We start from the raw sequence: 27,012 nt of genomic DNA on the forward strand, positions 1-27,012 counted from the left end.
CCTTGTCAAATAAGGCATTGCACTGTTCCTGTAACGTTCAGTCCTGCACTTGATCTCCCTGAGTTTGTTGCTATGTCTTAGGGCTCTGAAGCTGCTCTGAGTTGGCAGGAACCAGTCTGGGAATCTCGCATAGAATGAGGCAGCGAACCTTCGACACAACTCATCTCTTCTATCACATAGTGAAGTAATGTTGCACATATTGTTATGACTACTGTTTTTTACATCGATGTAGGGCAATTTGTCAATCAGTTGCAATATTACATATATATATATACATACATATATATATGTATATATATATATATATATATATATATATATATATATATATATATTAATAGGCAAATTGTTGAATATAACCTACATCCAAATATTGCTGCCTAGTATTCAAACCAGTGGGACTATTTCAAGTCGATAAAATGCCCCCACAACATGCATCAAATCGCACCGTTTACACATCAAAATGCAAAAAAAAAAAAAAAAAAAAAACTCACTGCGGTAGGGAGGACACCCCCCCCCCCCCCCTCAAACCCTCGACTCCTCCCCAAGATCAAATCCTGGCTACAAGCGTGAGCTAAGACTGTATTATTATCTACAAAATCTAATCTAAGAATAGCTGCTGCCAGGGTATGCTTTTCCGGACACTTATTTGTGAACAACCGGCAAGGGACAAAGTCCCCTCACAGCCAATTATACTTTATATACGTTTTATATATAAGTTGTTTGAGGAGACCCTTTGTTGGAGCCCGAGGCAGTGTAAACAAGAATAGTAGTTACAATGATATCAACGTATAGTTGTTAAAACGAACATTACATGTATTCATATCAAAATACAAAATTTTTCTTTTCCGATTGGTTCTGCATATCGCCTGTGATATTTTCGAATGAGCGATAGCGAATCAAAAGACACCAACGTCACGCCAAACTTATTCAGTACGTTGTAATCTGGTAATACGGATGATTGATGAAAATGAAATTAAAAAATAATGTACAATGAACTGAATTGGAATATAATTTTGCTTTTATAGACCCTACGATTAGGCATCTTTTTCTTAAACACAAATGTGAAATATACTGGAGCACGACTGTTAAGGTCAAATAACTGTTTAAATTCTAACCTCCTCTCCAGCATTAACAAAGATGACAAATATGTTCCACGTATAGATATTAAGTGATTACACAGGTTTTCATAATATCAATGCCATGTTTTCATGTCAGTTGGGCCTACTGCAAATGTCTTTATTCTGAAGCCCAATCCATTCCAAAGTAAAAGAAAAAGACCCACATAGACCTCAAGCTAACTGTTTGATGGTACTAGTATTATCCTTTTATTTTGAATGCACTTATTCGGAGCACGGTTGCCTTTGAATGACCTCCGAGATTCCTTCACCGGCTTGAAATTACTTTGAACGCTTATTATTGAAACGATGCTCCTGTTTTAAATCTGAATGACGCAAATGAACAATGATTACTTGGATAGTGCATGTGAATGCTTGAAGGGTGTTTTTTGTTTCTATTTGAAGGCTGATTTAGTGCTGCCAGCGTGAAATGCGTGAACCTGAGTGCTTGAAATATGAACATCAATAGGCAATATGATAGGGGAATCCATGAAATTGATCGGAGAAAACGTATATATATTCAGGAATTTTCCTTGAAAGACACTAACTGCTTTTAAAGGGGACCTCCGGATGACTTTCAGACTTTTACAATTGAACAACTATAAAATAGTCAAACCGAGTACAGAATGCATGAGTTGGGACTCAAGGAAGCAACAGAACAACAGAAGAAGGCATGCACAGATTCTCCACAGGTGAACTTGTTGAGGAAGCGGTATTGTAGTGGAATTACCCTGCTACATCGCTGAAATACACCTGAAATATGTGAGGCTCTGATGTCATCAACACTGTTCAGTGTAATATGTTTAATATTTTCTGTTTATTCTGCTCAAGGACCAAAATAGATTCCACGAATCTATACATGGAGCTGTCGATTTATGTACTACATGATGTGAATTTATGAAAATCGTCTGAAATGCCCCTTTAATGCGATACTGGGAATGAACTGCAAGGAAATGTTTATAGCAGGTTAGATGAACTGGCAGTGACCAACTTTTGCTAGATGTTATAACTAAAAGCTAACCAAGCAAACGCTTAACTCGGGAAGGTCACACTTCTTACTGAACTTCCTTCGTGTTTCCTTGTTGTAAAACCATGTGTGCGTACAGGGAGCCGAGTGTGTTCAATTCATTTTATTTTTTTATTTTCATACTTCTCATTTATGAACATTACAACAGAAACCAGACAAGTTCTTTTACCTTGTGAACAATGTGCAGAAAACAAACAATATACATGGTGATAACACAGTAATTACATGTAATGATAACTGGTCAAAATCGAAATCGAAATGGGGTTGATCAAAGAGAAGTATGACGGGACCTACATGAAAGCTAGCTTGTTTGGCTGTAAGCCCCGAGTAATCAGTGTTTGTGAAAAAGAAACGGAGAACGGATAGAAGACCAGAATGATGATGTAAGGTTGCCAAATTTTATGTAATAAAAAAGAAGAAGAAAAAGAAGTAGAAGAAAAACAAACAAACTATACATTAATATGAACTTACTGTGACCGAGCCATCATTATTATACAGCCTACTTTGGTGTATATACTATAAACTATTGTTGCATTAAAACTTTCACCAGGATATGATCAGTAAGACACAAAAAGTAACATGTACAACTATTAAGCCATTTGGTGCCTGCCGTCAAGCTCTGCATAGAAGGTTAGAGAGGGGCAGAGGGAAAGAGGAAGAGAGGGAAACGAAGTAGAGTGTGGAATTGCTAATTATGAATTCAGAGAGCCCCATGGCAAGACCCTAAATGGAATCTGTAACGTGTTGACAAAATGTTTGATTGGACAATAACATACCACAGTATTACATAAGACATTACGACTGTTCAGTGTCTGCAAAATATGCACTCAATAAAAACTCTTTTAATTTACGTTTAAAGGAATGTAAAGACGAGCAGCTTGTTATTTCGGGGGAGAGGTCATTCCAGTATCTAGGGCCCGTATACATTATCGTTTTTTTAGCGAAAATTGTTCGAGTACGTGGAAGGTGAAATGCGTCACTTTGGCGGGTAGGATAATTATGAATCAAATAGTTTTTTCTGAACATGCTAGTAAAAACATCCGGTAACTCGTTGGCAGAAAATTTGTACATAAATATGCCGACGTTGTAACTGAACAGATCTGATATTTTCAGTATTTTATTTTTCAAAAATAAATCATTCGTGTGGGACAAATATCCGACATGGTTGATATTTCTGATGGCACGTTTTTGAATACGGAACAGTATATCAAGAAGATTTCTAGTTCTTTAATGCTCAAACAATGTCAGTGAGTGGCTTCCTTCCAGGGGCTCTTATTGGAATGATTTTATCCAGGGCAGGGACAAAGTTCATGTGTACACTAAAAAAAATAAATAAATGTATCAGCGACAATGGGAAGACCAGCGACCAGGACGGAAATTCAGACCCTTGCGTTAACGCGTTAACTCTTCAAAAAGTGATTGAAATACTGTACTTTTTTCCCATTGTGAAGAAAGTTGATAACGTATTTCTTTGTGCTTATAGGGTCAATTGGAACAGTCATCCATGATACCATTTCCAGTTGCTTCAACTTGCTCCCGAAGTGTTATCTGAATGTTCTGTAGAAGGCTAGATAGACTTGAAGAGTTTATGACGACTTGGTGAAACGTTTCAAGGAAAGTTCACGGCCATGAGTTTGACACAGTGGTTAGGTCGATCAGCTGTCGTCACTGGTGCAGCATCGGGCTTCGGGGAGGCTATTACCAAAGCCTTGGCCAGACTCGGTATGAGGGTTTTGGCCACGGACAACAACAGGGCATCTCTCCAGGTAAGATTTGCAACCGCTGCTGGTCCAAGGGGCTGCCACTGCTGTATGCTCAAGTTCTTAGAATGGTATGCAAATTACTCGTTCACTTGATAGCGTGGGGATAGTCTAAACCTGTCGATGGCTATCTCTGAACAGGACAGTAAGAAAAGAGTTGACATCAATGGGTGGTCAATAGGTCCCCAATATGTCAATAGAAAAATGCTTATTGATACATTCAAGTTGCAAAATGATGAAATGGATACTTTCCGAAGTGTCAATTCATTGACAGATCATTCTGGTCATCCGGTCTACGCAAGTTCATCCATTGTTTGAACATGATTGACGAATTCAATAAATTTGATTGTTACCTATAGGACAAGCTTATGCATTTTGTCACGTCGGAAACGAGTGAAATGCCTCACCAACTCAGAAAAAAAAAGAAAGGTCATGTGTACGTATGTGCCATTAGCTAACGCCGAACTGGCTTACAGACCAATTCGATTTGTGTATACTGTTTTTTATGGTAATTTCTAACTGGGGGTTTCCAAGTATAGGCCTACCTAACAAAAGATCATTAATGCACTGACATAGCAACGCACCTGGTATCATTGCATAACCATTGAAAATGCTTTTGTTCTTCTTTGGAAACCCCCCCCCCCCCCCCCCCCAGTTATGGCAACCATAAGTTGCAGTGTTCTGAAGTCGGACTCATCTGTATTATGGCATGCCATGATTGATGTCTTTCTACCGGACGCCATCATGTGTATGCATTGCATCGTCTCATTGTTGATGCAAGGAAATGGGGTACAAAGCTTTGGAGCTAATCTCCGCTCAATGATCAAGTTATAAGTACAGTAATTGTAAAAGAAAGAGAAAGCAAAATACATCGCAAAAACAAAAGCGACTGTCTTTTTCTCGAAAGAAGTTTATTGATTGGACATGTTTTCAAGTGGTGATAAATTATACAAGTTACATGAGGAAACGTCATCTTCTCATAACTATCTCACCAAGAATTCAATAGTTCTCCCATAATTTGTTCGATCTTACCGAGCTCTCCACTGTTCTGTCAGAATCTTTCAAGAAGATCAATTTTAATTTCAATATACAGCTGAGGTTCTCTTTAATTGTGTTCACACCTGTGTGGCTGTAAGGTCTTTTAATGGAAAACTCTTCAATGGCATTTTTTTTTCAAAGATCTTAGTCAACTACATGCAGGGAAAGAAAAACGCAAGATACGATTGATAGTAAATAATAACGATGATATTTCTGTTCCAACTCAACGTTTGACAACAGTCTTGCACTAAAACTCTTACGATCTAGCTCCCCCAAAGCCAAAGACATACATGTAAGTGTTCTACAATGTTTCGTTTTTCTGAGAATATGGAGAAACAGCAACGCTTTGCCGACAACTTCTAGACCAGGGATTCTTTTCTTAGAGTCGCGAGTTTAACTTAACTGATAAGACTCCAGTAAGTTCTTAAAAATCGCAACAGAAGAAAGAACTCAAGAAACCAGTTTCCGGATTACAAAAACCATGACGCCACGTACAGACATGGTCCATGTTCCTAGAAAGCAAGCAAATACAAATACTTACCCAAACCCAGCACGTTGGCTATACAGTACATACAAACACCGATTAAGTTTAAATCAATGTTAATCCATGATATAAACGTAAGTCTGCGGACTGTAAAACAAGCGCGAAATATCGGCGCGTACATACCGAGGCATGCACATGCGCCTGATTTTATTGTGTGCGTTAAGTGTTGCATATCTGATTCTGTCGCCCTACGCGACGTGTTTGGAGCATTTAATCGAAATTTGCACAATCCGTCTACTAAATGTCAACTACCTTTGTATATTCCGGTCATTTGAGTCCATAATGTCACAGGGAACATCAGCTCAATTACATTTAGAGGGGTCGTACCTTGGTGGCAAGAACATCAAAAATATCATGTGCACACTGAGATATCACATCTGTTTGATATTTACCAAATAAACAATACTGCTATACAATTATTGCATGTCTTGTGGAATCATATGCGACACTTTTTTTTTGTCAAATAACATATAATATCGAGGCATTTTATTGAACACCGACGAAGGAACAAAGTGAATGGCTAAGGTCTAGGTCCACTCTGATTATTACCGCTTGTCAATATGACTGGAGAGTTTACGGTATGCAATCGGTATGCCTCCGATCCAAAGTCCGTTTCTTTATACATGATAAAATGAGTGATTAAGATTATCTTTCCAGTAGCGATGGCTTTCTTGTCGTAAACTACGTATGTACACTACTTTTTTTGCAGAGATTACTACAATATCCAACTTACATAACAATTGTTTAACTGCTATCAAAATACAATTCAGGAAATTACAACCTTTTATAGTGGCAAAGGGGGCGAACGCGTTTCGTTGACCCTGGATAGCGGCCTCATATGACACATCACAAAATGTTCATTCAGATGTTGCCATTCCACGACAGCAGTAGCGTCAAGTCATCATGGACCTATCAAAATGGAAGGGCCGTGTGGCTCTGGTAACCGGGGCTGGTTCAGGCTTCGGGGAGGCAATCACGAACCTCTTGGCCAAATTAGGCATGAAGATACTGGCTGCTGATATCAACATAGATTACCTGAAGGTAATTCTCCGTGTTTATATAAAAATGTTGACTGCATATCATTCTTAACAGGAGTATTTTATACATAACCCATTCATTGATGGTCCCCGTCATCAAGTGATCATACTTTTAAATTTTCCAGGCTCTCCCATATTTCCATGTGTCGTACTTTGTTGCCAATAACTTGCTACACAAACAATGACAAACGGTGTAGAGCACCTGATTATCAAATGAAGACTTTGTTCGTTTGTTTGTTCATTTTCCATCTAAGAAGACGGCTGCCTAGCCCACATTCAGCTACACATTGCTGGTCTTCCATGGGGTCCAGTCTGATGTTATAGGCGGGACCACTTCACCGGGTTAAACACCCTGCTCTTTGCGATGAATTAATGAAGCATGATCTTGTACGTGTTTATATGAGTTGAAACTCTCTCACGCACGGGACTTTCATCTTATGTCCGATCTGAGGGACAGAGTGCTTTGCCTCTTACTAGAGGGGACAGTATGATTACACACAACATTGCTCAGAGAGACTCGGGAATCGAACCCGGGCCCTTTGCATCTGGAGGCAGACGCGCTGCCCGACTGAGCCAACTCTCAGAGTCTTCGAAGATTCGGCTGTGGACTTTAAGAATCGGTGAAAAAACGTGGTCAAACGCTGTAGGTCATTCCTGCAATTATTGGATTGCAATAATACCTTTAGTGTAAACATTTATCATCATGTAGCTTTCTTTTTCGCTCGAAGGTGACCGCATAAGAACCTCCTCAGAAAGGATTATTTTTCCCTCTTGTCGAGGAGGAGGTAGGGAAGAGCAAAACATAATTTCCTTTCATTTGGATGTAAAACGACATCCGTGCAGAGCTCATCCAGGGACATTGGTTAGTGAGAACCCTATAGGGCTTTTTACACTTGTAAAATTTTGCTTAGCCCCGGACCAACGGTGGGGCTAAGGGGGGGGGGGGGGCCTTAGCCCCACCGTTGGTACGGGACTATCCTTAGCCCACTTTCTGTTTACACTCGTTTTTGCCAAAGTGGGCTAGCCCCACCGATAGTATGGTACTATCTGGCCCTGCAAAATAGCAGGGGTTAGCACCGCAATTGCGGTGCCAAGCAAGTGAGTGTAAACAGAACGAAAAAATAATCCTGGGCTAAGCGACGGAGACGAAGTCCGACCCTCACTGACCAATCAGAAACGAGGTAATCAAGTGCTGCCGGTGCGCGCGTGTACGTGTACAGTACACAGCGTAATTATGAATATTCATGTGGTTTAGAAAGTCCGGGGCTAAGAAATACGAGTGTAAAAAGGTCAGTTTTCTCCTTAGCCCCGGACAAGAGATAGTACGGGACTAATTGGCGAGTGTAAAAAGCTGAAAAAATTGGTACGGGACTAACGATAGTCCTGGGTCAGAGAAAGTCCGGGGTTAAGAAACACAAGTGTAAAAAGCCCTCAAGAGTACTGGAAGACAATCTCTACACTTCCAAAATTATGTTTATCTAAATTCAATTTTGTTAAAGTTATAGGAAGACAGAATTTTGATGGAATGCACAAAAATTACTTAGTATTATCAGTATGCATAAAGTATACACATTGTTGGCAGTATATTGCGTACATACTAACTTTCTCGATTGGATTTACCATGGACCTACTACACACACGTATACCAGGAACGGAGGTCTTTCTTTAAGCCCATCATCACCGCCGCCATTTGATTTTTGTGTGCATCTTGATGAGTGGTACATTCACATGTTTGGACAATGATAAGTGTGTAATCGTGCGTTGTCACTGACAAAAAAATAAGAACCGTTGCCCTAATGTCGGTCTTATTTGGCTGAGGTGCCTTTTCAGACTCAACTGCCTTTGAATAAACATCAGTGATGGGGAGCAGCAGACCTCAAAATATGACAAATTTTGTAAGACAAAATTAGTAATTACTGAAGTGGACTCTAGTCTTGTAGGCACGCATGTAACGTTGCTTAATAGTAAGACATACATGTCATCTACCGTGGTTACTGGCCATGTTTACTCTGAAACAATGTGCGAAAAATGGCAAAAGTAAGATTACAAATCACATTCAACCTGCGAAAATGTTTGCTTTCTCTCGTAAAGTAAGTGTATTTCAAAAATGATATTGGCTGAGCGATGATATCCCAATGTACATGCATTTTCTTGATTTGAGAGACTACTATCTTCTTCGCATGTAGGTTTTAGATTTCTCGTAGCGCCGTTTTGCTTTTATCCACGCTGGCTGTCGGGAGAAGGAAAGGATAGGTATGACCAGGGAGGTGTTTTGTCTCACTTTCCTGGTATGACTATGGAGTTTTCATCACAGGTGTGCCTGTTGGAATGTTTCGATACAACGTGATATCACCTGGATTACTGATCAGCAAAGCAAGACATGTTTTCTCGCTCAGGTGCAAATTGTCAATTTTGTTTACCAGGCCATAATGGGTTTACTGGTTACGTAAGAGATTGAGTGCGGCAATATTTACACGAAGGAATTTTATGTACACAGTAGGCCTACACATGCATTTACAACGTGAAGCTTGATGATAGGATCATCAATGTTCAAACAGAGACATTTGCTTTCACAGTTTTCTTATAGAATACAAATAGGATAAGAATACGTAGACTTAACATTTCTAATGTCACAAGAAAGAGAGTTCGAATTATCGGGTCCGGTGTCTCTAAAAGATTTCAGAGCCATCATCATTTTAGGATTATATAAAAGATGTTTGTTTGTTTGTTTTTTCAGATTGTCTTGTAGAACACGAGTGTATGCATTTGTTCAACTGCCTTACATTATAAGCTGTCGAAACATGAAGAATGAATTTTGAAGAAAGTTAATGGCATCTATACCTGGTTAATTCTGCCAGGGAGGCTCACCTCCCTGATTCTGCTCATGAAGAATCTTTCAAGGCCATTAATGGTCTGGCCCCAGGATACCTGTCTTCCCTAATCTAGCGACGGCAGACTCGTCCTGGCCTTCGTTCATCTGGCCTTACTCTCCAGGTGCCCATCACACATCTCAAGGGATACGGAGACCGGGCATTTTCTTCTATTGCTCCTCGCCTATGGAGCTCCCTCCCATCTTTCCCTCCTTGAAATTGACAAACTGGATCACTTCAAAGCCTCACTCAAAACTCACATTTTTCACCGGGCATTCAACTGTCTTGGAGGAGTCTGTGCCCTTTGGATGTTTCTATAACAGATTATATGGCGCCATACAAATGCTGTGGATCATCATCATCATCATCATCTGAATGATCCTAAGAACCCGAGTTAGCGCATACACATATAGCTTTCTAATATTAACAATCAGCCCCAAACAGGTTTCATCTTTCCCTCATTCAGTGCGCTTCTCCAGCCGTCCACAACAATGTATACACACATATGAAACATCTATAACTGGCTTTGCATTTCAAAGAATTCTTCATTTCTATAAATTACGTCACACCGAGCAATATATCGAGAGAGCTTTAAATAATCTCAAAAATATACACACATATGAAACATCTATTGGCTTTGCATTTCAAAGAATTCTTCATTTCTATGAATTACGTCACATCGAGCAAAATATCGAGAGAGTCAGAGAGCTTTAAATGATCTCAAAATTATATCATGAACTTCCAGAAAACCAACGGGTTTTTGAATGCAGGTATATTTGGACAGAGAGAGTGAGAGAGATTACAAAAGCACCGGAAAAAAACACGGAATTAATGGGTCCAGGTATATTACAAAATTCCAACAAAGTATTAATGTCAGAACAGTTGAGATGAAACCTTGGCGTAAGGTTGTTGTTTTTTAACTCCCTTTTTAGGGGGGGGTCTACAACGAAGGACTATAATGTGGCTGTAAATGCTAAATCGTGTTACCAATGTTGATGTTTCCTCTTTCAAGATTAAAGGAAGGAAAATAGGGTCACTAATGACTTATTTGACAATGACCCGTAAAGTGAAATCTATGCATAGCGCGGTCTATCCTAATAGGGAATTTTAATGGTTTCCTTTATGCAAACCAGCCGCTTGTCTGCCTGTGAGAGTGTTCGCGAGTGTAATAACACTGCCAATCCAAGCTTTCATGGCGATTATCCAACCTACATGAAATACATTTGAAGGAGACACTTGAGCATGTTGAGTAAGAACATTATCGTGAGAGGTTCATGGATCGGAGAGGAGCTGTTAAATTAGAATATGATCGAACTGAGCTTGTCCTCGTACGGGTTTCTAAAATCAGTTTCGGTGAGCAGGAAATCATGTCGCAAACAAGTTGTCATTGCGTTGGGTTGTGGGGTTGCCATGCATATAAGGTATGGAGTATACTTAAGAAAGATTTGCATATGCTGCACGTACAGTATGTACAACCTAAGGCCCGTTTGCGCTGAATACGGTAAGGGCAACGGGCCGTTTTTTGTTTTGGCTTTGTTTTGTTTTTTTGTTTTTTGTTTGTTTTTGCTTTTGTTTTTTTGCTATGGTGCGCCAAAAGGAAGCATGTCTGGTTCTGTTACAATATCACTTCCCCGCTAATAATTTTGATACAAAATTAATCTTCTACTGTTGATTTTGTTGCTCTAGATTGTGACACAAAAATAACGTTTAGGGTGATTTTATACCGAATTGCTGAGACTTTTTTTTAACAGAACCAGACATAATTCCTTTTGGCGCACCATAGCAAAAACCCGTGCTCGGTGTAAACGCGCCCTTACAGCCGAAGGCCGTGCGGACGACACGACCTGTCGATGGTAATTATTCATCGTCACAATTGCACAGGAAGTCGCTTCGTTTTTCCTGTATTCTTGGCGCATCCGACATTATGCCACTTACCTTTCTGCTTGAAGGGATCTTAACCAGTTAGCTATGGAAACATATCGTGGGCCCTGTGAAAGCCCATGCGGAGGTCATCATATCATTAGAAAGGGGGTTGATACATGTTTGATTATTGCTACAAGGTTACAAAACATCTTATTTTAGCAAAACAGCACATTTTGCGAAGCTAAAGTTGTACACTCACACATACTCTCATAAACCCATGCACATGCTTTATTTTGATGACGCATTATGACTTCTATACTTGCCGTAACTATTTTCAGCAGGTTCGGCTTACAACCGTTGCTAAAAGGATTTGACTCATCCGTCCTCTGTGATAGAAATATGACAGTACTAAGTATACAAATAATTCTCTGAGACCAACATCAAAGCAATCGCTTTAACCCATTAGTAAGTGAACCGCTAGAAACCGCCCATCTTATTACACCCTGAAACGCCCGAAACCGCCCGTCCGCTTTTTTATAGTTTTATGAGTTACCATTTTATTGTGTTCATAAAGAATATATTATTAGGTAATTTGAAGAGGCAAAAGGTCAACAAAAGTATGTCAGAATTATTTGAGTCTGTGACATACCAGTCTCTTGATAAGATAAAGTATTCATTGGCTTTGAAATAAGTATAACTTGTGATAGACAAAAATAAACATGCAGTGATCTGTTCTACATAATTTAGAAAGTTGTGGAAATGAGAATGATATTACTGTGCCTTCTAGGGAACGATAGGCCATTATGTTCGGAATCTTCATTTGCTAAAGGGTTAACAAAGGATTATTGTTATTATCTTGGTGTATTTCATAACTCTCCTTTCAAAAGAAATCAGCAGGCAAGCAAGAGAACCTGGTCGAGGTCTTGAGATTTGAAACTGATTTAGAAATCCACGACAGTCAACAGGGGAATCCCGTAGTAACGAGGTCATCGGGACCTGCTATTATCTCGCTATATCTGGACCCTTGTTGTAGGACTGCCTCGTTGTACACTAGGACCAAACACACACACACATACTTTTTTTTTTGTTTTATAATATTCTTTATTTGAGCTTCATTCAATGTGAAATCCATATTAACAATAAAATTAATACATCCACCAGCAAAAAAGAAAGCAGCTGTATTCTTCATTCTTGTGCTGCTAAATCATTTTTCAAACATACAGTACGATATATTTGATTCTTTTTACCAAATCATACCCTGTTTTTATAAGAGAAATGACAAAAATCTGCATAATTCTCAGAAAAAGCTATTTTGATCAGCCTAATCAAGCCAATCCGAATGTGCCTTATCACTCACACACCGAATAAGAAATGTGTGCTACTCAATCACTTTTTTACTTAACTTCCTTCTTTTTTTCTTTTTTTTTTTTGGCAGAGCACACGCTATATACATAAATATATCAGATAAGGTATAACTCTTAAAAGGGAAAAACAATTCTTGATCAACTTGATCAGATTGCTCAATATCCACTCTATTACATAAATTCTCTTACACTCTCTTGAGAATACAGCATTTCCTGAAACATATCATATAAAAAGAATTCTTTACTTAACCGAGCAAAACTCATCATTTTTTTTCCATCTAACCTATCAACCACCCCTCCCACCCCCCGTACAGCGCAAAATAACCATATGTGTATATCATCAAAACAAACCATATTCCTGCCTAACCCCTTAACCATTATTCTACTGTTGCCTAACTACATCTACCTAACCCTAACCATCCCCACCTATTTCCCCACTAACATACCCCCGTAGCCTTCCCTCAACACACACACCCATATATGCACTACGCATCAACCAAAACAACAACAACAACATACCCACCAGTGCGCACTCACAAACACCAACATTTGCACGCCAAATCACACCACATACTTGTGGTATCTTGGTTACCTGTTTCTTTGACAGTTAGACACACACCAAATTAAGATCGAAGCTAACTAAACATTTTACATGGGGGAAAAAAAAAGTGACCACCATAATGCTGATACATATACCGATTCCTAAACATTAATACGGCAAAAACCTTTATAAACTGACCATACATCTGACTCTATGAAAGTTTCAACTGCTCCCATTTTTGCAAATGAAAACCAAGCTTACCTGCTTTAACCGCAACGTTCTTTTCCTCCTCTATAAAATCCAAAACAAATTTCTTTATCTTTTCCCTCTTGGGTAACTTATTTTGTTCTCTTGACCGAAATATTACAATTTTCATCAAAATTATCAAGGCATTCACGCATTTGATTCGATTTGAACTACCTCGTAAACCCAAGAAGATATCTCTCCATTCTAATTCTTCTAACTCAACTAAATCATAAAACTCAATAAGAAACTGCCATATCGGCTTTACTTTCACACAATCAAAAAATATATGTGAATAAGTTTCCCTTTCCAATTGACAAAAAGAACAAAGATTATCATTCACAAAACCAAACTTAAACAAAATGTTCCCTTGTATATATCACCCCGTGTAACAACTTAAACTGAAATTCCCTATGTTTACTAAGTAAAGTCGTGCTTCTAGGTCTAATAAATAAATTTTTAATTTCCTTATCACTGAAATCATACTTCACTTCACCATATCTTATTTCCAGGGTATACAATTCTTGTAAAACTGTAACAAAATACTCGTACACTATTTTTGACTTAATATTTTGAAATTCTAATATTTTACCAAAAATCTTCACCTGTATATCATAATTTAATACATCAATTTGCTGAAACCTTACACTCCCTGTGGACTCTTTCCACTTTTCTGGAAAAACATTATAAATATCATTTATCTTAAATATACCATTTCCCATGATACCTAAATTTCGAAAATACCCAACGGGTTTAATAAAACCTCCTTGTAAAATATGACGTACATTATAAACACCCTTTTCATATAAATCACAATAAAAAATACTCTTCCCTTTTATACATATTTTTCTATTATTAAATATAACTGGATTCATCACTTCATCTTCAAAATTCCTACATTTATCCATTTCCTGCCATACCTTGACCATTTCTAAATTAAAAGGTGGAACTGGATTTGTCAATGTCAATCTAGACCATTCATAATCACATAAAAATAAAAACCTTCCTCCTACTGATCGAAAACTAAAATCAAAATACATTTTCCACCCAGATTTCTTCTCACCATACAATAAACGTTTCAACCACATAATACGTTGCGTTTTGACAAACAGCTTAAAATTTATCTTTCGCAGTCCCCCATTAACATAATCTTGATACATAATATTCCTTTTTACCCGGTCTTTACCATTCCACAAAAATTCAAAAATCATCTTATCCAATTCAGGAAATATCCATTGAGGAACAACTATGAGTGATGAAACATAATTTAACCTTGATAATGTATAAGTTTTCAACAGATGAATTTTTCCCATGAGTGTTAAATCACGCTGTTTCCACCATCCTAACAATTTTTTTTTATTCTACTTAATATTTCTTTAAAATTGATCTCATTCTTCCCCCTCACATCTCTTGCAAAATTCACCCCTAAAATGTTAACTGCATCAACATATTTTCCAGATACAGATAATACAGGTTTCTCTGTATCCTTACCCATCCACAAAAAAAAATCAATTTGTCTTTATTTACAATTAAACCGCTTATTTTCCCGAATTCATAAAAAATATACTGTAACCTATTTAAAGATTTTATGTCCTTTATAAACAACGAAATATCATCCGCATATAAAATTTGCTTTATTTCATTCCCCCCAAAACATATTCCTTTTACAGTGTTATCTTTCCTTACTACTTGTGCCAGTGTTTCAATTACTAATAAAAACAAATACGGAGACAGGGGATCACCTTGCCTAACCCCTCTCTTGATTTTGAAATAACCCGTAGAGTGCCCTCCATTCATAACACAACTGCTAATATCCACACACACACACACACACACACACACACACACACACACACACACACACACACAAAGATTACATTGCATGTACACGAAGTGGTCCACATGCAGCTATTTTTAACTTGCATCAGTAATAATAAATTATTCAGACAAGGCGTAAAAAAGGAAAAGAAAAATAGGACACACTGATAAGGGAAGAGATAATAATGTCTACATCTTAATGTGGACATGCCTTTCAACCTAAAAAAGATTTGGCAGGGCTGCACTAAATTGTGTGCAGGAGTGTGTGATGGTGACTCCTTTATTCGCACTATAAAGAACGCCGAGACATCTTGAATATAGTATCTCAGAGGAATTGTGGCTGTATGTGTGTATTTATACTCATATGTTTTTAAGTGTTTTAGCCCCACTTCACTACACTCCTTCGGAAAAGAGGAGCGCAGTGAGCTAAGATATTACTCCAAACACTTCTACCACAACTATTGCACAAGTTTTCCTTCTTCATCTTCTTTTTCAGCGTTTGCTTCTTCTTATTCTGTTCCTTCTACCCTTTATAAATCTTTCCTTCCCCTTCACAGAATGTACTCGCTGCCCCCTTTCACTTACTATTACGTTAATTTAGTAGGCCCTATACCTTTTCGGAATGTGAATTTACTCGGGCTTGCAACGGACCTCCACGCGAAATTCCACATGTTCAAGTTCACCCCAATCGATAGAGTAGAATAAGACAAACGAAATACCACAGACTTCATCAAATCCGAATAAACGAGTAAGAAGCGCTATCTACTGAAGCCAATTTGAAAACGGCCGCGTTGATGAGTTGTACTTGTAGCTTCCTCTGTTGAAGAGTCCATCCGATCCCTGTTCTTTTATTTAAAGTTCAGCAATTAAAGTTAGATATATCATATTTCACTGTTACCAGCATTATCTTCATTGAGTGTGACATCCTAAGAAAGCCTGATTAATTATCTTTAAAATGACACCACACTTACTATGACTGGGTGTTTTTGGAATGTGCAAAACAGCTGAGTATGAGGACAGATCAAAAGTAAAATGTCGCAACACTTCTGCAATTGATAATGTACTGTTTCGATGACAAAAAGGCCACTGGAAAAAGCAATGCTGAAACGTGAGTACTTTGAAAAACTCTCATTTCCTAAACATTAGATGATCGTTTGGTCAACCTTTATGTTTGATTTTAATCTGCAGATACTGTTGCAGTTTGTAATTCATGGATGAAGCCTGGAATTTAATGATAATCTCACAATGTATTCTTTTCAAGCACATGCCTTCCCTGAAAAGACAAAAACAAAATTGGGATTATACTATTTGACATAACACATTTGCTCCATTTTGCAACATTTCAAATTTGACCTTTCCTCGTACTCAGTTGTATTGTGCATTCCAGGAATGCATACTGTGAACAAGTGAGTTGTCATTGTAAAGAAAATTAATCAGGCTTTCTTATGATGTCACATTTGAATGGAATAATGTAGTTATAAGAGAAATATGATACATCAAACTGGAATTACAGGTCTTTTTTTGAGGGGTTTACATGAAATTCACTACATTTCTAATTCAATTTAATCCCTCGACGTTACAAAGTTATGAGAGGGAACGTGTATAGCCACATTTTTGATTCACTTTAAGTCACCATATAAATCAGTTGCTTGCTTTGATGTTATTATCACTCACGAGCCCATTTTAGGTGGGTATTTTTTCCATCTTTCAGGCTCGTACCGCAATTCAGCAGACAAGTTTTTTGTCATAGCGAATTTAATAATCCTTCATAAACATCTATTTTTAATGAAAGTTCAAGGTGAATAAACTTCTATTGCCATCAACACACGTTTCTACTGCTTTTTTTGCAGAAAGTGGTTGACACGGTCACGGCCGATGGGGGCGACATTCATGCCGCGCAGTGCGACGTTTCGGATGAGGCGGCTGTGAAATCCCTCTACGCTGATGTTGAGCAGAGGTTTGGTCGGGTGGACGTGAGCGTGCAATGTGCAGGGCTCTCAAGACCTGCACCACTGCTATCGGGCAAGGCGTCTGACTGGAGAGTCATGACGGAGGTTTGCATTATCTTTTGACCAAGAAATAGTTGTCTTAAATACCTAAAGGCCTCTTCAAAGTCCTGAGAAAACCATCAACATAAACTCTTAATGATTGTATAATTTTCGCTTTTTATAATGCTGTGGGGAAAAATAATAATTTCAAATTTTCTAGTTTATTTTACATCTTTTATAGAAATACAACATAGACAGAAATGCAACATCTAAATTACATATCAAATTTCACGTTAAAAACATAATCAGGGTAAAATTTTACTCAACAAACACAAAATAATTACTGACTAAAATTTACCCCTAAAAAGCCAAGCCCATAGGTAATCATTTTCATAATAGTCAAGATTTTTTTCTGGGTAGGTTTTGTTTATTTTTTTTCCTGTTTCTATGCTTGTAGTTGCTTCTCATTTTGTAAGCTCCAATTACCAAAACATACAAGTCATAAAAAATTCAAGATCGTCGAACTTATGCCATCAAGGCGGGAGAAACAGATCAAGACATAATGCCAATGGCACTTTCCTTCACCTGTCTCCTTTCGTTGTTATAGAGACAATACTAGAAATGGTATTGGCAGGCTACAGTTTTTTGTTTTGTTTTGATTTTTGGCCCTAGTTGATCGGTTTGTTTCAACTTCTCTGTTATGACAGGTGAATGTCTTGGGGACGCTGTTTTGCTGTCGTGAGGCTGTAGATCTGATGAAGAAACACAACGTGGATGATGGCGTGTTAATAAACCTTGTTAGGTAATTTCCGACCAGATATCATAGTCGAGAGATCTGTATACTCGCTGGCTGGCGAGGGGCTGTGACCATGTATAAGTATCTTTGTGTAATCAAGTAGAAATGATGATACTTTCCTATCATTTATGTTGAAAATTCCAGAATCATCTCATGTCCTTCGTGTCAGAAGTAAAGACTAAAATATGTGCGCTTAAAGTAATATCATGTCATCATACTACAAGTATAGGGATGTCATTGTGACTGTAAGTGAATCGGGGATAACTATAAGTAGGGCTGAAGACAGACGAACGTGATAAATGTGATATTGTTCAATATGAAACGTAGATGATGATTCCGTTATAGTTCGTCATTTCAGAGATTCGTTAATCCGAAAATGGAATGAGGTTCGTTCTTCCGAAGGTTCATTAATCCGAAAATTAGATAAGGTTCGTTATTCCGGAGGTTCGTTAATCTGAAAACGAAATAAGGTTTGTAATTCCGAACGTTCGGAATAACAAACATCATCCGTTGATTCTACCCCCAGTCTAGCCGCCCACAAGTGGACACCTCACAGTGATCTTCACTTCTATGGTGCTACCAAGGTGATGCTGCTAGCCATCCAGGAAGGTTTCCGACAAGAGCTGAGAGAGATCAACTCCAACATCAGAATATCGGTGACTTTACTACAAGACTTCCTCATCATTTCCAACCTCACTCCGCATTAAAAGCCCTCGTATTTAGTAGGCAGGTAGTTTGTAATGGTATCTGTAATCTCGTCAATGTATGTCCGATCTTCGTATATTACACATTATTTTGAGAATTTAAGACAGTTTGTCATGTTGCGATGAAGCAATTTGTTTGAATCATACGCAAAATAATATTCTGCTGTTTTGGATAACAGCAAGTCTAACACCAGTCTTCGGCTTCGTAAGATAATGCACAGGAACAAAGTAATTACATCTTTATATAAGTATACCTTTGATAACCGAGATGAGAATATTAAGTAGCTCTTTGATAAGGTTCCACAGATCAAAGACATTTTACATTTATTCCTTTCAGGGTATCTCACCTGGTCAGGGAAACACGCGCTTCTACCCCGACATGTATGGCGAAAAGGAAAGCAAAATACCACTTTTGCCAAAGGTAGGAATGGGTCGCAATAAAAATAAAGAAACGATACTAGTACTTTCGTTGTTAACGCGCGATACCTAATACTACCCTCTTGTGTCCCCTTTATTTCCTTATGTACTCTACTCTCATTATTTCTTTGCAGAACAATGTTCACATGACGGACCGCAAACGTACAATGTATAATGTGTGCACCGTCGCAAGCAAATATCCCTTTTCAGTGACATTGGAAACCTCAACGTTTTTGATGAGGACAGGCAACAATCTTTACAAATCATAACACACAATATGTCATTGGAGGAGGATGAATTACATTATGATGTAGTGGAACGGTGTTTCTCTTTGACAGATATACTAATACATCAAAGAAAACTTCGTTTTGGGAGCCACCAGATTTTCTTGCATGACAGATGAATGCCCGAAGATCCTTCCGTCCTCTTAAACTAATTTACTCAACGTGACAGAAACAAATAATGGATAATTTATGCAAATTTGGGAATGATTACTTTAGATTTCTCTGTAATACTTTTTTAATGATTATAATGATGCTCGCATAGTAACATTCACAAAACCTTTGCAGATAACGAGGAGATAGCAAGAATCTATAACAGGAAAGAGATTTCAATTTTCAAAGGACCTTTTACAAAGAAGAGGAAAAAGCGTATAAACATGATTTCCCTGAAAACGAGATGTAAAGTGTCAGATATCTTATTTGCATCCGGTGTAATGATTCTAACCCTGTTTCTTTGGAGAAATCAATGGTAGGAATCGCATTAGCCATGTCAAGCTCTCACCGTTGGTGGGGTAAGTACAGGAACAGGAAAAAGACACACATGATATCATTCTGATTGTGTGGGTCGTAATAATGTTCATAAGTTCCTCAGTTAATTCCCTACCTGGTACCTGGTTGGCCCTGTGCTCACTCTTCAGGAGTCATAAAAAGAACATTCTAGAGAACAGATTAACAAGTGTCTATTACTACTTCACTTTCCAGCCTCCACACCCCCCCCCCCCCTCCTCCTGAAGAATGGACACATTTTATTCACGCCTCTTTAATCAAAGAAAGTCGCCGTGCTTCGTCGATAATTATTATAACCTTAATATTATCAGGAAAGAAATTGTCAGGCGAGAAATTCAAATGTTACACAAATGAATTGTATGGCCACCCATATAGGATAGTTCGTCTGAGTGTAATTCTCCCTTGTCTCATTTTATAGCAACTTGAACCAGAAGACATCGCGGGTGTGGTGGAGTACATTCTAGGAACTCCCAAGCATGTTCAGGTAAGGAGATAAGATGGAGATGCTCTCGTTTCAAGTCATACAACTTCGCTCCATCTTTCCATCATCTGAATTATGATTTCTTATTTGTAATATATAGATTGTAGATAAATACGGCATCATAGAGTCGTGAAAGGCAAAATTACTATTTGCAGATGACCAAAAAAAAACAGCTTTAGTGCTTCAAAATAGGTCTAAAGTGTGAGTTAGGGATAGAAACAACCAATGTACATCTTTGAATCAGTATGATTAATGATAAGTATTGTAATATATACAAAATGTGAACAATAGTTATAATAAAAATTTTCTAGACTAAACCGACTATAGCACAGTTATGGTTTATTGAGAAGAACAGTGATATCTCCTTGAATTTTAGTCTTTATTGCAAAATGTTAACATAGTAGAATGTTTTGTGATATAACTGACCTACACATACAACTGACATACTAATCAAAAAGTAATGTGATATCTGGAACATTTTTCTTTAAATCACTGCTCCCAAGGTAAGCTGTACCTTTAAGATATTTTAGATTAAGCTTTTGAAAGATCGCCTCATCTTTGTTTTCACCTTTAAGTTATCTTTGTTATCATATCTGAAACGTCGATGATGCAAGATTTTGAGATGTCACCATCATCGTTTTAATTCATACTTCGTATTGTGAAGTACTCATTCAAGTCTTTTCGCTGTTTATTATGTATGTGCAGGACGTTTGCATTGGAGTTCATGAAAGTAATGGTCGGTAGAGTTGAAGAGCTATATTTACAAGATTCTTCATTTCTTTCTTTCTCTCTTGGTCTTTCCTTTTGTCTGTCCTTTAATATTTGGGTGCACGTTACGAGACCGACACGTACCCATGAGTCATACAGCCCACAAGTCATACAGCTCACAAGTCATACAGCCCACGAGTCATACAGCTCACAAGTCATACAGCCCATGAGTTCGACACTAAGCCAACAAGGCCCACGAGACCGACACATTACGCGCCGTGTTGTATCTGTCGAACTCGTGGGCTGTTTTTACCTAGCGTCGAACTCATGGGCTTTATTTGCCTAGTGTCGAACCCATGGGCTGTATGACTCGTGAGCTATATGACTCATGGTCCTGTTTTCAATGTCGAACTCGTGGGCTGTATGACTCGTGGGTGTCGGTCTAGTGGGATGACCCCTAATATTTTACGTTAAATTAAGTGTTGCTTTTTTTTTTGTGGGCTTACTATCACTTCTGCTGCTTTGTTCTAACCCGGATCGGTACTTCGTCTCTGTTTTACCTTACTGAGCGCATAGCGACATTATCACTACGCGTTATGCGCTTTACACTGTCGATTATCATTTTGCGCCGTTTTTAACTTGTAACTAGAGTTTTTTAGGAGGGTACTGCAGACTACAAACTCTGCTCTTTAGCAGTCCTCTCCATTTCCAACCATTTTTTTTTTTGTATTTTGTCTTAAAATTTGCCAAATTATATCACTTTTCATAGCTTGTTTTTCAGTGCTTTGTTGTATCATTAGTATATTAAATGTTGTAATCATATGTGTTGAAAATGAAATAAAACGAAACAAAAATGTCCTCTTTAAAACTGAGTTACCTTTTCTTTTTCCTACTTTTTTCTTCTTTCCACCACAGGTTCACGATGTCTTACTGCGTCCGGTTATCCAGCCATAGAGTATTAGCGACTATATTCACGCCCCTGTTTTAAGGAGCATGGGGTGTAAGAGATGTTGCTTTGTAAGACCATTCTCCAATGCATCGCAGTAGCGATGTACGCCAACAGGGAAAGCCTTAAAGTGCTATCACATGATAATCCTTCTATGCAGTAGCAAGTGATTTTTGGCACACAAGATGTATACAATGTTCGATGTGTACATAGAAAATTTATCTTTTCAATATCATTCTTCTGATCGTGTCATTATGATTGTCTTCCAATAGTAATTTCCTTGGTATGATTTACTCTTTTCTGCGGGATATCATCAGATGGAGTCTGCCAATCAAAGGGGTCATTTAACACAGTAACGTCTATCGAACTCATTTATCGTACAGAATCACGGGTACCTATTTGCGTCCTTACTTGGTTCGAAAAGCCAAATAAATTCGTCTAGATTTCAGGTTCATTAATGGATGCCAGCGACGGACATGACTCCTCCGACATTCAAGCATCGTTGCCGATCTGAAGCGCCATGTGTGGCGATAAGGGCTTGTCACGCCTTGTCGAGTCGAGCTGGGACAGTGTTGTGCGGACTACAGAGGGCGGGCTGCGGGATGTCGCTCAGTATCAACATTTTGCTCGAGAAGCGTAATACGATGTGCACTGCATATCTTTTTCTCTCTCTCTTTAATGTTAAGTACAAACTGCCAGAAAAACAAAACAAAACTAAACAAGAACAAAACCCCTTATCGTTACTTGCCTCTGTATATAAGGAGTGGGAGGTACACCGACTGTACTCCCGAAGTTTGTTTTTGTTCCTTTTTTATTTCTCTCCAAGACTCCAGCTATCGGATGAACCGGTAACCACAAATACAAGCTAATTTTTTTTTTCAATAGCCGTCTGCCCACTGCTAAGGGAGACCTTGTTTGAATACTGAAAAATTCAACTCTCTAAATCAGCGGTTAGATTAACCTGCATGCTTGTCGAGTGCGTATTTCATCTAATTAGCTATATTATACTACACAATGACCGAAAAGCCTCAGAGATTATAAGATTTTCGTGACAATAGCATGGCAAGCAGAATGGATTTGTTTTAAAGATGTTTGAGATATGAATCCAATCCATGTGTGCTATAAAAGGACATTTTTTTCCCGTCAGAAGTCATTTAGTTGTCGTGTAATTTACAAACAAAGTCAGATGTCAGAGGCATGCAACGCTGTGTACAACAGGACCAGGGCCCTGTTTCGTAAAGCTGGTCGTATAGTTACGAACGACTTACGAGTGACTGGTGATCAGTTCTAGTGCTGAATTACTGAAATTCTAATAAGTGTAGCACATCAGAACTGATCACCAGTCGCTCGTAAGTCGTTCGTAACTTTATGAACAGCTTTATGAAACACCCTCAGGGCACTTTGTCTTTATAGTATAGCAACACGATCATGTCGTTACCACTAATTTCACTGTAGTAAATTCATTACCCACGGCAGGTGAAGCATTTCCAAAAACCTGTGTTTTTACACCCTAACAACTTAGCAGCTGTTATTTTTATTGTATTACCCCATCCTCATTTAAAAAAAAAAATCGCACCCCCACCCCGATGAGATAGCGAAACACCTTTCACGGCTGATCGCATTGTCGTATTAGATCGTTGAGTGTTTACTTTTACTACCACGCGTCAGTGTATCGTACACATAATTATATCAATTATAGATTCATCTACTGTAGTATTTACGCAATACAATTTACTCCGAGTCTTTTTGACATCAGGCGAACTAGTGTACCTGCGTTATTACAAGGATTTGATTAAACAAACACCTGAAATAAATACTATGTACTAATCTTTATCGCTGTTATTGTCGTCTCATTGACAAAATGCTGATACAAAACTGTACTCTCTTTTATTTTTTCGTGTGTGTGACTTTTTGCGTGTGTGGGTGTGTGTGTGTGAAAGAGTAGTAGTAGTAGTAGTAGTAGTAGTAGTAGTAGTAGTAGTAGTAGTAGTAGTAGAGTAGTAGTAGTAGTAGTAGTAGTAGTAGTAGTAGTAGAAGTAGTAGTAGTAGTAGTAGTAGTAGTGGTAGTAGTAGTAGTAGTAGTAGTAGTAGTAGTAGTAGTTGTTGTTGTTGTTGTTGTTGCTGCTGCTGTTGGTGTTGTTGTTATTGTTGGAGTAGTAGTAGTAGTAGTAGTGTTTATTGTCAGTATGCTCTGAATCTACTGATTTGATATGTAATCAGATGTATATTATACATATATATTGACAAACAGATAGAGAGATAGATAGATAAGCACATAGATAAGTAGATAGATAGATCGACAGATAGACAGACAGACATATAGATGAATACATTGATAGAAAGAAAAAAAGATAGATAGATAGATAGATAGATGGATAGATAGATAGATTGATAGAAATATAGATATGACGATATATTATGACATACATAATCAAAGTTAACAAACAACTTTTTTTAAGGAATCTATTTTCTATAAAAACAAAGGGGCAAAGACACACAATCACACATACACCATCACACAAGCACACACAAACACAATGACTTGGGCTCACCATGTTTCTTGCTGCACAGTCAGTCAATATTGAATTTGGGTCATTATTATATACCTCCCTCTATTGGGCTGATTCAACAACACTTCAGCCAATCCTGATTGTCTCAAACAGTGACTCAGGGCCGCGCCTCCTCGGTGTAACTGTATCAAGCAGGAACATTATTATCGATTGGAGATGGAGACTTTTTTTTCTATCATAATGATTTTCATAAGTATCTATACAGTACTATCAAAGATGATCTTGATTTTCCATGGAAGTCAAAGGACATGCAGCACAATGTCCACTCACATACCAAGCTAAGCTCGCATTCTAGCTCATGGCATATGATAGATAATCTTAGCACACGTTATAATGACGAACAAAATCAAATCATATTTCTCTCTCCCTCTCGTTGTCTCCCCTCACCCCCACCACCCCCTCTCTCCGTCCCCTGCATCCCCCCCCCCCCTCTCTCTCTCTGTCTGCCCCCCCCCCCCCCCCCCCCGCCCTCCTTCCCCATATCTCATCGGACTCATTGCCCGAGGAGTTTCGTCGCTTTTAAGAGTAAGGCGTTCATTTCCCTGGCATAATATATTAACACTGTCATTACGGTTGGCAACCCGATTGCACGTGATGTCAATTACATTTTTCTGGAGGTGGTCTCTAGCGTGTTAACAAGACCCACTTTCCATCTCGAGAGAGTGCTCGCCCGAACTATCCGCAGCAATTTGACACTTCTGTCAGAGCGCGCACATTACAGCAGAGTGTAATATCGGGAAGAGACTCTTAATTAGTGCACTGGAAATCTTTAAATTATCATAGAGTGATGAGGAGTCGGGTCTGATGCACCAAAAATGCTCAGGTTGGATTTCACCCCCCCCCCCTCCCCCTACACACGATCCACTTTTGACATGTTTTCAATTTCTGCTCCAATAAACGCTCTCATCTAGATTTTAAAGGAGTACGTATACACACACCCATATGTTACGACGCTACAAATGTTCAAGTTCACTTCAACTCGATTATTTTTCGCCTTGACTGAGGATTGCGGTTTATTGCTACTAATGAACATGCTAATGTCATTAAGTGACCTAGGAAGAGACTTATGATCTTGCCATATATCACATATTTTTCTTCATCTAAAACTAATCAAGGGAGGAAGAAGTAAGCTAATAGGGCAGGAATTGAAGAGGGTAGGAAGGAAGCAAGATAGAAACACTACAAAACGCCGACAATTAAGAAAAATAGAATAAACTCAAAGTTGAATTTTAAAGCTGAGGTAGAGCAGTAACCATAATTCCAATCAACAAAACACGCAATTAGCAGAACTTCGTCGAAGTTGAATTTAGTGCGTGTTCATGTCGAATAATCATATTTATTCTCGTAACGGAAGTCATCGCATATTCTCTAAACTTTCTTGTAAGTGCATGCAGCCTACCTCTTTTCATATACGGCAGTCATGAAAATAAATCTAGCGTCAGCATACAACATAATTATTATACCATGACAGCAGTGGTTAACTCATACTGTCACATAAAGCACTGACACTTCAGAAGTCAACTTGAAGTAAACGTCAACCGAAACGAGGAAATAGCATGAGTGAAACTGCAGGGGAAAAACAGGTACGTATCCTAAATGGATTACCGATTAAAAGGAGCAGCGTTCATGTCGCTTATGATCTCACAAAATCAAATGTGGCGTGAAAATATCTACCACCTTAAAACCCAGGCTTGGTCCCTTTAAGCATCTCTCGTTTGACTTCCTGAAGAAGTATGTTCCTCCATTAGTGCGGAAAACTCTCGCCCCGGGCCCGCCTTCGAGATCTGAGCATTCGTGTTGAATAATTTTCAAAATTCCCCCCTCATTGGCCATTCCCCTCATTGGCCATGTCAGGCTGGGCCGATGTGACTGCCGTGAACCAAACGCGATACGCCGTCTGCGATGCGCGAGGGATGTGCCCTCGGGGCAGTACTGGCATAGAGATGTATAGAAACGTGGGTCAATGACTTCGCTGAGAAAGAGGAGCTCATTGCAAACTCGGGGAGAAATCAGCGGCACATCTCCAATACACCTTGGGCAATGTTTGGCTGAATAGTCAAGCAGGTTATATCCCCCGTCGTCTGGAGACGGTGGCTAGGATATCGCTCAATTATCATTCAATGGGAGGAATAAGTGATTATTGACATAGTTCCTTAATTGTTCCAAATTATGTTGGATGCAAAACCTCCTTCGTCTGGAGATTTTGCACACGGACGATGGTCTCTGTTTCTGTCATGGTTGAACACTTGAAGTCTATGGGCAATTTATATTCAACGAAGAATTACCTCAGAGTAATGTGTGTAACGGTTTGCTGCATCGTTTGAGCAAGCAAGACAATTTTGAAAACAACGACAACAAAAAGTTACCTCCTCCGATGCAAGACAAAAGCCT

At 38.6% G+C, this 27,012-nt stretch overlaps 1 protein-coding gene across 1 annotated transcript; it reads left to right on the forward strand.

Annotated features, from left to right (window-relative positions):
* Positions 1-3,601: 3,601 nt before the first annotated feature.
* Positions 3,602-23,801, forward strand: LOC139721892 (dehydrogenase/reductase SDR family member 11-like). The gene is made up of 7 exons (XM_071633213.1): positions 3,602-3,911; positions 17,074-17,277; positions 17,919-18,013; positions 18,534-18,663; positions 19,049-19,132; positions 20,335-20,400; positions 22,021-23,801. The coding sequence occupies exons 1-7, from the start codon at positions 3,774-3,776 to the stop codon at positions 22,057-22,059; spliced, it is 756 nt and encodes a 251-aa protein (XP_071489314.1). The 5' UTR covers positions 3,602-3,773; the 3' UTR covers positions 22,060-23,801.
* Positions 23,802-27,012: the final 3,211 nt, after the last annotated feature.

Source organism: Diadema antillarum, unplaced genomic scaffold, assembly GCF_040938485.1.
Source record: "Diadema antillarum isolate AM-2024a unplaced genomic scaffold, OU_Dant_1.0 scf00000151, whole genome shotgun sequence".
In the NCBI taxonomy this organism is placed as follows: Eukaryota; Metazoa; Echinodermata; class Echinoidea; order Diadematoida; family Diadematidae; genus Diadema; species Diadema antillarum.